At 44.6% G+C, this 12,318-nt stretch overlaps 1 protein-coding gene across 8 annotated transcripts in view; it reads left to right on the forward strand.

Annotated features, from left to right (window-relative positions):
* The window catches only part of myo1b (myosin IB), a 97,757-nt gene extending 89,467 nt beyond the window's left edge, over positions 1-8,290 (forward strand). For 6 of the 8 annotated variants that reach the window (XM_035409314.1, XM_035409316.1, XM_035409318.1 and 3 more), the window contains 8 exons: positions 223-309; positions 1,940-2,014; positions 2,920-3,054; positions 3,246-3,352; positions 3,732-3,864; positions 4,547-4,699; positions 5,085-5,215; positions 5,811-8,290. In XM_035409314.1, coding sequence (XP_035265205.1) covers positions 223-309; positions 1,940-2,014; positions 2,920-3,054; positions 3,246-3,352; positions 3,732-3,864; positions 4,547-4,699; positions 5,085-5,215; positions 5,811-5,940 — 951 coding nt within the window. In that variant the 3' untranslated portion in view covers positions 5,941-8,290. The remainder of the gene's footprint in view (positions 1-222; positions 310-1,939; positions 2,015-2,919; positions 3,055-3,245; positions 3,353-3,731; positions 3,865-4,546; positions 4,700-5,084; positions 5,216-5,810) is intronic. The other 2 variants (XM_035409320.1, XM_035409321.1) reach the window with 1 other exon arrangement.
* Positions 8,291-12,318: the final 4,028 nt, after the last annotated feature.

Here is a 12,318-nt window from a genome sequence, read left to right on the forward strand (position 1 = left end):
GTTAGCAGTGCTTGGGCGAAAGGGATTGGGATTCATAGCGGGCGTGTTAAATATCCTAAAACTGTTTGCCACTGCTGCTCCCCGCTGAGTTGAAGGTGTTACGCTGGAATGGGCCGGGCACCCTTAGACTGCTGGGTGGTACACCCCTAATTCTCACCCCACCGCCCCCCTCCCCTCTCTCCCGTCCCCCGTCCCCCCGTCCCCCCCACCTTCCACCTCTAGGCACGCAGGGAGCTGAGGCGGCTGAAGGAGGAGGCCAGGCGTAAGCACGCCGTCGCCGTCATTTGGGCCTACTGGTTGGGACTGAAGGTACCACCCCACCCCCAAAAAACCCACCCCCAACCCCACCCACCCACCCCTTACCTGGCCTGGCTGTAGAACGGGAGGGCAAAGGGAGGGGACGAGACGGGAGAGCACGTTTTGCGCAACAGGGCCCGATGCGAGCTAGGGTCGGCTCCAGCTCTGTCACTCACTTGTCGTCCAATCGCTGTGCAAGGGAGGAGGCGATTGACATCTGTCTAAGCCTATTAAAAATAGTGCGGAGGCCCCGCCCTCGTTTTCCCCTCTGTTGCCATGAAGCATATCGGTTGTCCCTATGCAGCGCTCCACAGGTTCATATATGGGCGTGGGCGGGCCACGGCTTCAGGCGTATAAAGTGGAATCAGATCCCCTGGGATAATCCCAAGGCTTTAGATAATCCGACTCTGGATAATTGAGGGACAGCTGCTTTTTGCCTCCTCTGCTTGAAGACTACTGCTGCTTTTTGGACAGCGAGGTCGAAGCCGGTGACCCCTGGACTGACGTATCGGATGCTGGCTGCCGCTCTGTCCTTCTGTCCTCCTGTCCTCCTATCCTCCTCTCTTCCTGTCTGTCTGTCTGTCCTGCCTGCTTGTGTTCAAGGGGGACGCTGCCTCATCCCCCAGCTCTTCCTAGCTCGTTAGCAGCCTCTGCGCAGCACCCAGAATGTCCGCGGTTCTCTTTCCACAGTGTTCCGCTCGGTCCGGTCGCTCGTTCTGGTCCGCGCGTGCACAGTGTGTCTTATATGTGCACGGTGTGTTTTATATGTGCACGGTGTGTTTTATATGTGAACGGTGTGTTTTATATGTGCACGGTGTGTTTTATATGTGCACGGTGCGTTTCATATGTGCACGGTGTGTTTTATATGTGCACAGTGTGTTTTATGTGTGAGAACTCCACAGCAAGCTGACTGTGACTACTGTGACTGTGTCTTATCCAGGTGGGGAAAAGCTGGTGGATGCTTTATCAGTCTACATACTGAAACTACTCTCCATTGTCCCTATAAACCTTATAAAGCTGCCCCCCATTTATGTAATGAGGGTGGAAGCATAATCTGTGATTATCCAGTTCCAAACCTTCACCTGTAATAAAAATTAAGATGGTTGCTGCTAATATTGGTCAAACAGGTAGAATCATCACCGTGACCTTTTAGTAATTGTTACCAATACATTATGGATTTTATGTTTGTGACGTTAATTTGGTAATAATCTACTTTACTGCCATTGTGTGCCTCTATAGAAAATTTGGTAATGCTCCACTTTATTGCCATTGGGCCTCTGTAGCCAACTAATTATTTGGAAGATGAGTTTACCTTCCCAAAATATCTAACTCAGGAGAAAGTTCATCTTTTACCTGGAAAAGCACAGATTAGCTGTACCTTTACCTGTACCTGTGTCTTTTAACACGTTTTTTTTTTCCTCCCATTGAATCTCTTTTTTTTTTTTTCAATGTTTGTGTGAGAAGACGTGTGTCTTTAGTCTACAATTAAGGCTCCACTGCTTCAGTGTCCTGTGTATGCATGTCCTGTGCTGCTCGCTGGCATCGCTGTGTTTACTGGTCGTCGTCCTTCTTCGTCACTCTGAGTTTGGGCCCACTAGGGCCCCCTGGGGATTAGGGTTTAACCCTCCTGCGTGGTTCGCAGGTCCGTCGGGAGTACAGGAAGTTCTTCAGGGCCAACGCCGGAAAGAAGATCTACAACTTCACCGTTCAGAGGATTGTGAGTCACTCACATAAACCCGTAACAGTTTCTTCCACTCACACAGCCTAAGCCAAGGTGATCCAAAGCTATGATCCATGAGACATGGTTGCTATTTATGTTCTGTAGCACAAACTTTTTTACTGTCCTAGAGCAACGAAATGGCTGTTCATAAAAAAAATTATATTCATGTTCTACTACCTCTGCACTCTGATAAAAAAAATACTTGAATGTTTTGTTATGTACTCCTATAATTTAACTTCTACTACCTAATAATTTCTCTGAAGCAGCTATTTACCTATCTGATAGGTAGTCCTCCTTCTTACCGATATTTCTCCCTTGCGCTGTCTCAACTGATTACCTGACAGCGAAAATGACCTCTGGTTCATACTGCTGCAGATAGCATCCACCACAGAGCTGGATTAGCAGAGTTAATCGCACAGTTGTAATTCAGCCCGGTCCATGAGTGACCAGAACCTGCAGTTGGATCTGCAGTTTAACCTTGCTTCAGCTTTGAAAGTGGTACATCCACCTATATCTTCTGACAGCCTATTGGCTTGGTATGTTACGTTGTCTGAAGGTAAAGGCTGAATTTCCTGTAAATTCTCAGTAATCCACGTTGGGATGAAATGTCATATCATTTTATCCCACAATGCCTTGCTGAAAGGATAGTATTGTGCCTGCCTGAAAGCAATTAAAATACATAATTGGGCAAAAAGTCTGAAAATATATGGTGGAACAGTATTGCCAAATGATGATATTAGTCATTCTTGTATGCTAAAAAGCATACACTAGACCATGCAGGTACTACTCTATTGCTATTACTATTGAAGCTATTAATATTTCACTGGCTATTAAGTGATCATTAATGTTTCGCTTTAAAATTTTGGAGGAAGTGACGGAGGAACATGTTCACCTCTCTCCAGATGCAGAAATACTTCCTGGGCCTGAAAAATGCGATGCCCTCCATGTCGCCCATCGACAAAACCTGGCCGGTCCGGCCGTACGCCTTCTTGGACCAGGCGGATAAGGAGCTGAAGAGGATCTTCCACCTGTGGAGGGTGAGTCTGTGACACGTGCATGCACCCGCTAATGCCCGGAGTGCCCTCGAGAGAATATACCGTACACGGAGAAGGCCTTAAAATCGGGAATTTTGGACTCTCTGTTGAAACGGAATTCCGTCAAAGTTCGTGAATGTGCAGTTGTTTTTCTCAGCGTTTGGTTTCAATTGTGTCCGTCTCTGTTGGTCCAGTGCAAGAAATACCGGGGCCAGTTCACGGAGCAGAAGAAGGCGATCTACGAGGAGAAGCTGGAGGCCAGCGAGATCTTCAAGGACAAGAAGGCCCTTTACCCCAGCAGGTGAGCAGGCATGGAAAAACAAGCAATATATACACCATCTCATATATAAATATGAATTCATACTTCTTTACTAATTCGGGTTAGATAAAAACAAAAACTTGGAACTGTGTATGACACTTGATGTTCTATCACTTTTCAGTAAATACTGTATAAAATTTTCAAACGTATGAGTTTGGATAAAGTAAATATGGTGTATATTGTGTCGGAATACATTATTTCAAAATATTACACGTGAATCATCCACACATTCATATATACATTCAGTATACTGCAGTACGTGCTCTTGAACTGTGTCCTAAATATGATAATGGATTTTTGTCATAGGCTGTTGGTGGTTTTTAGAGGAAGGTTTTTTTAGAGTCCAGGCTTTCTTTTCCAGTGTTGCCCAGCCATTCAAAGGAGACTATCTGGAGATAAACAAGAACCCCAAGTACCAGAAACTCAACAGCCTGGTGGAGGACAAGGTCATCCTGGCAGACGTGGTCAACAAGATCAACCGGGCCAACGGCAAGGCAAGTCAACACTGTCGGGAGCCTGGTCTTCATACCATAATGAAAGCCTAATGAGATCTTTTATATGCACTGCAATGATATGAGCCCAGTGTATTACCTGCATGCACAGTGGAGTGGTGTGCATTTTTCCACAAGCAAGATATGATCCAACGTGTCAGAGTAATGTTCACTGTGTGAATTGGACTTTGTGTTCTTGGCTATGAATAACTGTACAAAATGAGTATTGTACCTTATCGGACCTGTTACCTCCTGAGCTATGTCGCCACAGGGGCGACATAGCTCAGGAGGTAAGACCAATTGTCTGGCAGTCGGAGGGTTGCTGGTTCAAACCCCGCCCTGGGCGTGTCGAAGTGTCCTTGAGCAAGACACCTAACCCCTAACCACTAACTGCTCTGGCTAATGAGAGGCATCAATTGTAAAGCGCTTTGGATAAAAGCGCTATATAAATGCAGTCCATTTACCATTTTGTACTTGTTCCAGTGACCTTCGGTAATACACTTTTGTACCTCGCTTTGGATAAAAGCGTCTGCCAAATGAATGTGATGTAATGTAATGGCCATTATTTGTTAGCCCGATACACAGTTTATTGGCCTTATCGATTTGTTTGGCGACGAGTGTTTGGTAGCAGCCCGTTAGCGCTCTGGAGCCTGACGGCTAACCGTCCTTCCCTCTGCCCTTACAGGGAGCTCCTCGCATTTTCCTCCTGACCAAGAGCAACTTCGTCCTGGCCGACCAGAAGTCGGGGCAGGTGAAGGCCAGCGTGCCGCTGCCGGACCTGACCGGCGTGTCGGTCAGCACCCAGAGCGACGGCTTCTTCGCTCTGCGCCTCAAAGAGGTGACCCGACAGCCGCTTTTTTATTCGCCTCGTAAAAAATTTGGTTTCTGCAATAACACAGCAGTGTCAACGTGCTGTATTCGTAATACATAACAGTGTCTCTATCTGATGTATTCACAAATACATTGCAGTGTGTCAATGTGATGTATTTGTAATACATAACTGTTCACATAAATTTTATAACTGACAGATTAAGTGCGATAATGGTTTTCAAAGGTTTATACTCATAGCCCTTCTGTCATCACTTCTTCATATTAAAATTCACCTGATCACCATGATTTTTCATATTGTATTGGTGGAATGTTATCGTGTGTGTCTGTAGTTACTGCGTGCTCGGAGGAACAGCCTTCTCTGCATTTTCTCATTGGCGGTTTTTTACCCATAGGGCACTGCTTCAGCAGCCAAGGGGGACTTCCTGTTGAGCAGCGACCGCCTGATCGAGATCATCACCAAGCTGCACCGCGCTGGTGCGGCCGCTGCAGAGAGGGAGCAGATCAACGTTGACATCTCGGACGAGTACGACCCCTTCCTGCTTTTCAGCCAATGAGAGCCTGTTACTCCTAGAAACGTAGTCTCAAAAACCCTCTGTTTTTGTGTGGTTTCTTGTTCTTTTGTTTAATATGCAAGTCGTAATGGATATTGGCATGGACAAATGAATGCACACACACTCAAACACATATGCACACACTCACACACACACAAACACACACGCACACACACACGAACAAGCACACACACGTGCGCACACACACACACACACACACACACAGATGTTTGTATTGCTATACTTGTGAGGACTTCCCATTGACTTGCATTCATTCCGTAACCTCTAACCCTAACCCCAACCACTACATGCCTAACCTTAACCCTGACCTTAACCTAATTGTAACCGTAACCCTAACCCTAAGTCCTAACCCTAAAACAGCCTCTTGAACTTGTGGGGACCAGCAAAAGGTCCCCACCTTGCATAATTTCCCTCATCTTTCTATCCTTGTGGGGACATTTGCTTCTCACAAAGATAGTAATATATGCTCACTCTCACACACACCTTGCGGCCCTCACCACTCACAGGCTGCCATATCAGCGGTTTGTTCTGCCTCCCACTCCACAGGTTCCTCGTGCAGTTCAAGCATGACAAGGTGTGCGTCAAGTTCATCCCTGGGGGGCCCAAGAACGGGAGCAGCGTCAGCTGCAAACGCAAGAACAACCGCCTTCTGGAGGTGTCCGTGCCGTCTCCATAGAGACGCCTCAACGCCCCCCTCCCCCCCGCCTTACCCCCCCCCCCCCCACCCACCTTTGCCCTGTGCCAACTCTGGGACTTCACCTCCCTCCCCCTCACCCAACCCTGATTACTGTGCAATTCTTTCTTTCTTCTGATTTTAAATCATGAAATCATGTTGCCATTTTCCTTCTGCGCTGCCATGCCATGAATAGGACTCTTCCCCCCTCCCCCCACCAAACTGAAGACCGAGGATCAGCATGCCATGGGGGAGGTTGGGACCACAGGAGGACGTGGACTTTTCCAGAAAAGAAAGGACATTGCTCTTTTTGTTTTAAAGTTGGGGTGAAGACGGTGTGCTTCTTCCTTGTTGGGACACAACAAAAAGGCTTTCCAGTTTGATGACGACGACGACGATGTTGATTTGTCATGGTGACGAAGGTGGTGTTTAGTAATCTTATGTCCCAGCATGCACCTGCTGCGATTCTGCCACTGTGTCACCACCATCTTCTGTGTTTAAAGCCTTCAGAAATGGGCATTTTAGGCATTGTGTGTGTGTGGGAATCCAAGCAGGGCAGAAGAAAAGAAATTTAGATGTTTTTAAAGATTTTTTTTTTTTAGAAATGACCGGAGGTTCCAAACTGAATGATGGCACTTGTTCGTACTCACCAGAGCGTTTAAAAGGGGCTGAACGTTGATTATTGATTTTCTTAGACTGCCCTTGGCTGTGGGCTGTTGCTACTCTTGCACACGGCACAGACTCAGTGACTACTTGTGACACAGAAGTCACAAGACAATAGATTTCACACAAGATTGTATCACGTTTCCTAGTTCATTTAAGTCTTAACTCCCATGCTATCAGTCTCTCACAACATGTAGAATTCTGACGTTTAGCCTGGCGGCGTGCTATTCGCCGGAAAGTTAAGAGGACCCCGTCTGAAAGCCAAAAATGTAATCGATTACCAAGAAGAGTCCTCTACATTTCTCTGGTAGGAATGCCAAAAAATATATATGTCCTTTATAAAAGCCCCTCTTGACAGCTTGCTGTTCGCGCAATCGATGCTCCAAATCACCCCTGTGATTCTTGTGAGTGTACATTTATTATTATTATTATTATTATTTTTATTTTTTTCGTTGTTTTGTTTACCTCAAATTTGCCGCTCGGTGTAGTGTCACGATTCCTTGCGTATTTATATCAGGAATAGTCTTCTTTGTGTGGATATGACCGGGGCGATTGACAAAGGCCAAACGATTTGCAACGACGCGAATTGTCTGGGCAACTGCGCCCCTGGAGATTTTCGTGGTGGCTTCCAGACGCGGCGTACTTACGGGGCGCGCGGCAGCGCGTGCTTTCTGTACCTTCGCTTTGAAGAGGACCTTAATCGGAACGCCGTATGGGCTTTCAACGTTGTTCCTTCACCAGGCAAGAAAGAAAAACTTAAACCGCACCTCTGTCTGGCTACACTGCGGAATTTCACTTTTTTAACCACGCGCGTATACGTAAATTTGGTTTCATTTTTTCCCATTTTCTTAAAAAGTCGTTGTAACTGATGCCCGTCGGTTGCACAGAGGCTTACCCACTACGTGGAAGCTGTTTGGGTGACCTCGCTCGTTAGCTTGTCGCTGTATCGCGGAAATCTATAGGTCCTCTTTCATCAGAATGTGTGGGGCTCTTGTATTTTTAGCTCCTCGGCGGAGACTAATAATATCCAGTGTTTTCCTTGGGCCCGATCCGAGCTGCTGTGAGCGCGAGCGCTTATGTGTCAACGACAAGTACAGCTTCCACCAGTACAGCTTCGCGCTTTGCTCCGCTCCGCGAATTTTACTTGCAGTATAAATACACAGCTGTCATGCGTCACTGCTCTGAAAAGTGATTGTTATATATTGAAGTATATTTAATATCGTATTCTCTTTCCGGATATTTTATCTTTTTTTTTTTTTTGTTGTTTTGTACTTTTTGATTTCATGAAAAAAATTTCCTCGCTTCTGCCAGTCTAGTTTGATTTTCTGACGATGTACTTTAATTTGAAACTTTTCTGTTTGTTGTAATTCAGCTGAAAACTGGTAAAATCGAGGGGAGTATTTTCTGCGAGGAGATGTAAAGGAAGGTCAAGCTTAGTCAAAGACCTTTTTTCACTTTTGATTCCCATGCAGTTTGAAAAGTCCAATGCAGTAAGCTAATGACCTTTTTTTTCTCGCCTTTGTATTTGAGATTTAAAAAAAACAAACGTTGTATGCATTCTTGTTGTGTGCCTAATGTAACCTGTATTGCAAGACAGAGAACATGGAAGTGTTTCAATAGAATTGTGTAACAAATTTCAATTAATCTTTTTTAAATTAAACAAAGCAGGTAATAAATTAGTTTGGCTATCTTTGGTGACTGTTGGCGTCGAAAGAGTGTTATAAAAAAAACCAAACCAACGCACAATGCTGGAACATTTGTGCGTCTACATGTACGCACTTACTTGTTTGTGTCTGAAGCATGCTAGTTCAGTCTGTAGCTTTGAGTAGACTATTGATTACTCTCCTTACACTGTGGCGTCACAGCACTGTGAACCTTTCAAATCGGTGTTAGAATCACTAACATTTTTTAATCTGAAAGATGCCACATATTGGTGCCATATTTAGGGCGGCGCGGTGGTGGACTGTCACTTCCGAGGCGAGAAGGTTCCGGATCTTGCATGTTCTCTGCAGCGGTTGTCTCCGGTTTCCTCCCACAATCCAAAGGACATGCAGGTTAGGCTACAGGTGGGGGCGGGCATTGACAGTGCGTTGCTGTAAGAGAGCAGGCGTCAACCTACCCTGCATAAATGAATGTTAATAATAACGACAATGCCAATGATAAACAAACCCTGCGTTCTGTATTCCCCACCCAGATCCCCCCCCCCCCAGATCCTAGTCTAAAAGCACATCACATTCCACAGGCTTTTAAAAGCCTCGTTTCATCAACTTGACTGGGAGGGGATTGGGGGATTGGGGGATTGGGGGATGGGGGATGGGGAGGGGGGTGGTGGTATCGGAATCGCAGCTGCCCAGATGTTTTCCATCACATCTGGGGAGTTGCGCGAGGTCACATTCCTCCTCCTCGCGCGGGCTGCCCGCGGGCCCGTCCCAGGGGGAGCTCACTCTGTGACGGACTGCGCGCTGCGATTAAAAATAGCCCTCGGATTACGAGCCGTCCTGCGAATGGTTCCCACCGTCCTGCAGGCTGGGAAAGAGAGGAGGAGCCCCTCTGGGGGGGGGGGGGGGGGGTGTCGGGGGCGGAGACCAAAACCAGACTCCGCCTTTGTTCTTAGAGACATCTCTGGTGGCCAGTGGAAAGCCACTCTGCAATCCATAGTGGTCTGGATTTTTTTTTAATTAATTTTTTAAATATAACTTTATTAAATTTTCCATTTTTACACCAAGACAAGAAGAGAACGACATTGAAAAAGGTAGAGAAAGAAAATAAAAGCAAAAGACTTGGTAGTCCCAGATTAGCCATCACAAGTATTATATATATAATGATGAATAGAATGCAATATTAATGATGTGATGTACAATAGTTACGAAGATACAGGGGTAAAATAATACCACAATGAAAGCATATGAAACTCAGTCTTTCTAATTTCCACCGACACTAAGGATCCTGTGAGTTAGGTAGACTAAGGAAAGACTGACCGATCCTGTTCCTGGAGATCTACCATCCTGTGGGTTTTCACTCCAACCCTAATTTGACACACCGGATTCTACTAATTAGCAGCTCCAGATGAGAGCGAGATCTCTAGCTGTTGAATGAGGTGTGCTTTGTTAGGGTTGGAGTGAAAACCTAGGGGACGGTTGATCTCAAGTGACAGGGTGGCCCTGGGCTACGTTTACTTGACTCTTTTACTGTATTAAGTATGACTCACAAGACTGGGAGAACAAAACAAAAAAAAAAGATTTGACCAGCCCAGTGGAAGAGTCTGCCTTTCACAATCTGCTTACTCATGAAACATTTGCTTGCTCACTTGGCACACCACCATCGAGGGCAATTCATAAAAGTATACACTTCTTAAATGATCTGTTTATACATATTTTCTTGCACAGTAAGGGTGTAGTTACCGTGGTATAGAAGCACAAAAACAGCACATAGGCCAATTGTGCCATAGAATGCGACACATTTCAAGTCACACAATGCCTAAAGGCTGTCCGCTCACAGATGCAGCGAATCTGTGCTTCTAATTCATGGCCAAGAGGTGGGGTGTATCAAAAGGTCAAGCAGGGGTGTACCATATGCATGTAATTTCACGGTTGGGGGATGGGGGGGGTGGGGGAGTTTGGAGATGTTTTAGCGCTCGGATTACACAGTACAAGAGCACAAGCTTTACCGTAAGTCTCATTTCTAACAAATACATAATCAACAGGATACATGCCTCTTTTTTTATTTTCTATTTTTTAATTACAACTAGGGGCCTGGGGTCGCATGCATTTAACTAAAACTGATGTGTATTTTTACAGTAAATATGTTATTGCAACAAAAAACACCATCAGAAAGGACTACACTCCAAACTCTCCAATCTGCTAAGTTATTTTACGTTTAAAATATATTTACTGTCCAGAGTTAGTCGTCAGCCACTTGATCGAGGAATAGTCCATCGACTCCATCTAGTGGATACACAAAATGCTTGCCGTTTCTAATATTTGATGTATTTTAGTGTTAAATAATGGTTAACACAGAAGTTTAAATTAATTAATATTTTATTTTCAGCATTTAAAACATATTCAAACTTTTTAAAATAATTATATAGTGTATATGTCACAATGAAATTATTGATTCTGTCTGTGCTTTTTCACAATGTTGACCTTTCATTTACAAATATGAATTGTGATTTGTGAGCAATATCAGTTTTGAAATTAAATTTGCTCAACTTTAGGTTTTTCCACGTGTTACTTCATAGTACTATTTGCATAAAACCGTTGGATTGTGATATAGGTAAGAGAAGCACAATAATACAGGTCGTATGCCGGTTAAACCATCTACATAAATTCCTTTGGGGTCATTTGAATATTTCTGCAACGTTTTCCAGAATTTATTTCAAGCACCAATTATCGTATGTGTTTTAATAATGGTGGCAAGTTACATTTACCCCACGGTGGCTTTCACGGGCGCCGTGGGCATAGCATAGCGGTACAGTATTCCAACTTGGATTCAAGCCAGCAACCACCTGGCCAAGAGCCATTTTGTGGTGTGGCTTTCGAACAGGGATGGTGAACTAAGACCCAAAACACGTCCTCTTCCCATCAATCATGGGGGTGGCTTCATGCTGAAATACCTCCTTAGTCGGACACACCTGTTTCCTCCAACCTGTCCGCAGTGGCGTGGGAATGCTGTGGATAGGTGGACTATATGTAAACAAAATTTTTTTCACATTGCTTTTACTTGAATTCTTACTGGTTCGGGTTTAAATATTTTATTTTACTTTACATTACAATACTTTACATTTGTTTGGCAGATGCTTTTATCCAAAGCAGACATACAATAAGTGCATACCAAAGGTCATTGGAACATCTACAAAACACAGGTCCCATAAGAAACAATTCTCATTTTTTAAAATTTTTATTTAATTTTAATTTAATTTAATTTTAATACCATTTAATGCCCTTTTATGTTCTCATTTATATGTTCTTTAAATTTATTGTGAAGCACTTTGTGCTGCACTAAGGTGTTTGAAATGTGCTATATAAATAAAAGATGGCAGATTGAGTGATTAATTGATTGATTGATATGACTACAGAGCCATTTATCTTCTCTGTTTCCTGTCAATGGCTGTTGACCTTCACCATCTCTGTTTCTTTTCTTTCCTGTGAGCAGACGTGGTGTGCACTCCTATCGTTATTTTCATCTTGTGGCTTGTTGTCATGACTCCTAATTTGACTTAACATTACCCTCTGATATAGCCAGGACTGGACTTGGCTATGAATGACTGTTACATAATGAGTACTGCACCTTATCGAACCTGTGTTTTGTAGATGTTCCAATGACCTTCGGTATGCGCTTATTGTACATCGCTTTGGATAAAAGCGCCTGCCAAATAAATGTAATGCAATGTGTGGGTGGGTACTGTTCACCCTTTGCCACCCGACTGTGGGCAAGCTCTTCATGAATTCTGGGAAGAATGTTCAATGCCAGAAGCTCACGGCTAAGAACAGCAGGGAGGTGGTGCAGCTCATTGTCACAGCCAGGAAGGAAGAACCACGTCTTTCTGACGAAGGTACAGGGGTCTGTACGCCTACGCAAGCACGCGTTTCTATCAAATACCTGTGATTTAATAGCTTTAAAGTCTCAGTAAGTTACCTTTGTTCAGTCTCAAAATCTTCTGCTCTCTCCGGAAGTGCAGGGAGCCATATGATACAGATCCTCAGAAAACCTCCCAGCCAA

This window comes from Anguilla anguilla, chromosome 3, assembly GCF_013347855.1.
Source record: "Anguilla anguilla isolate fAngAng1 chromosome 3, fAngAng1.pri, whole genome shotgun sequence".
Taxonomy (NCBI): domain Eukaryota; kingdom Metazoa; phylum Chordata; class Actinopteri; order Anguilliformes; family Anguillidae; genus Anguilla; species Anguilla anguilla.